At 68.4% G+C, this 1851-nt stretch overlaps 1 protein-coding gene across 1 annotated transcript in view; it reads right to left on the minus strand.

The window, feature by feature from the left end:
- NTRK3 (neurotrophic tyrosine kinase, receptor, type 3) overlaps positions 1-1851 on the minus strand; it is a 121986-nt gene that overhangs the window by 91980 nt on the left and 28155 nt on the right. Inside the window, exon 5 of the mRNA XM_012732672.1 lies at positions 233-421. Within this exon, the coding sequence (XP_012588126.1) occupies positions 233-421 (189 nt within the window). The remainder of the gene's footprint in view (positions 1-232; positions 422-1851) is intronic.

Raw genomic sequence — 1851 nt, forward strand, 5'->3', positions numbered from 1 at the left:
GGCCGCCGGCCCTGGGCCGCTCACGGCTGCCCGCCCCCAGCGCGCTCTGCCCGGAGCCGCCCAGTGGAGCCCTGCGCGGAGACTTGCACGTTTGGAGACAGAAGGGGAGAGTCCCTGAGAGGGGAGGGCTGCAGCAGGAGGAAGGTCGCCCCAGAAGGTTCCAGAGCCGCAGCCACGGGGCTCTGGCCAGCCGCCCTGCCCGCCCTGAGGGACAAGTCCCCTGCACACTCACATGTGTCCGGCTTGTGGCAGTTGTGTCCCTGGCGGAAGTACTGGGGGTTCTCAATGACCGGGATGCGTGTCATGCCGATGACCACGGTGTCCGGCCCGGCGTCCAGCGACGAGGGCGTGGTGATGCCGTGGTTGATGTGGTGCAGCGGACTGGCCGAGTCCTCCTCGCCGCTGATGACGGCCACGGGACCTGCAGAGCCGGGGAGACACGCACTGAGGCCCGGCCGGCGGCCCCACGCCTGCGCCCCCACCCCTCCGAGCAAAGGTCGCCACCGTCAGGGAACCCCCCGAATGCAGAGGACCCCCCAACTCTCTTTGAGAGAAACATCACCCAGTATAAGCAGCACCAACATAAGTGAATCCGGGCACTCGCCCTGCGATGAGACGGCGGCAGGGCGAGACCCTGCACACTTACGGGAGCCTCACAGTGACCCCGGGCAGACACAACGAGCTGGCACTGGCTTCTGCCCCCACCCCGCCCCCAAACACCACCAACGTGCAAAGTGATCACAGACACTCTTGCACACCGCGGAAGAGAAGAGGGGAGAAGGCAGGAGGCCTTTCGACACCCTGACGGCGAACGGCAAGTCGTGCAAGAAAGGCGCCCTTCCCGGGCCGCAGGGGGACACCTGGGGGGGTCCTTGCCGCTGGGTGGGCCCGGCCCCGCGGGCACCGGGCACCGGAATCTGGGGGCTCAAGGCAGACGGGTGCCCGAGGCATCGCCGCCCCCCGGTCTCGCTGGCCCGGGAGACTGAGCCCACAGGTAGGAGGAGGGCAGGGGCAAGGCGGGCAGGAGCCTGCTGGGAAGAAGCCCCTAGGCCAGCCGCCAGGAACGGCGGAGGCTGCGCTGGGCCGCCGGCTCCCGCCCAGAGCCGCCCTCCTCGCCGCGCTCAGCGCCACGCTCCCGAGCCTCGGCCCACAGAAGCACGGCCAGGACAGGTTTCGTGTGAGCCAGCCCCGCAGACGGTGGGGGGAGAGACCCCGAGGCCCCCTGGCCACACTGGCATCCAGCTGCACTCCCCGAAGACGGTGCACCCCGAAAACAGGGCTGCGGGGCCCAAGTTTAGCTCCCCGGGTCCAGGGTGCTGGGAGCTGGGGTTCTCCTGCTTTGGTGAACACACCCCCGGTGGGGTGTGGACAATGGGGGCCTCCCCATGAGGGTCAGGGCGGATGAGGCTCTCTGTGCCCTGGTTCTGCTGTGAGCCTACAAACTAGCCTCACAGAGCTGTTACTAAATGTGCAAAAGAAAAGTCTCCCACCCAACACGCCACCCCGCAGGCCCTCGTGGGGGAGAGCTGCCCGGCTGCAGGCCCCCCGGGGGCACGGAGGGCCAGCCCCCACGCCAGGCCTCTGGCCCAGGGCTCTCTCCCTGTCGCTACAGAGGGGTGCACCCACTTGACCACACAGAAAAGCAAGGACCCCCAATAAAAAGTGGGCAGCAGGCATGAGGAGAAAAGTTCCCGGACAGGGAAGCCCAGTGACCGGCACAGGTGAGGCGGCTATAAGCCCCGTCACCTGCGACAGAGGAGAGACCGAGCGAAACCACACAGCCAGCGCTCACACCTGGAGGACAAAGGCCCCACGCCCGGCGGGGCGGCGCGGGGTGGGCGCGGGGCGGCG

Source organism: Condylura cristata, unplaced genomic scaffold (assembly GCF_000260355.1).
Source record: "Condylura cristata isolate star-nosed mole 26May11 unplaced genomic scaffold, ConCri1.0 scaffold00035, whole genome shotgun sequence".
Lineage (NCBI taxonomy): Eukaryota > Metazoa > Chordata > Mammalia > Eulipotyphla > Talpidae > Condylura > Condylura cristata.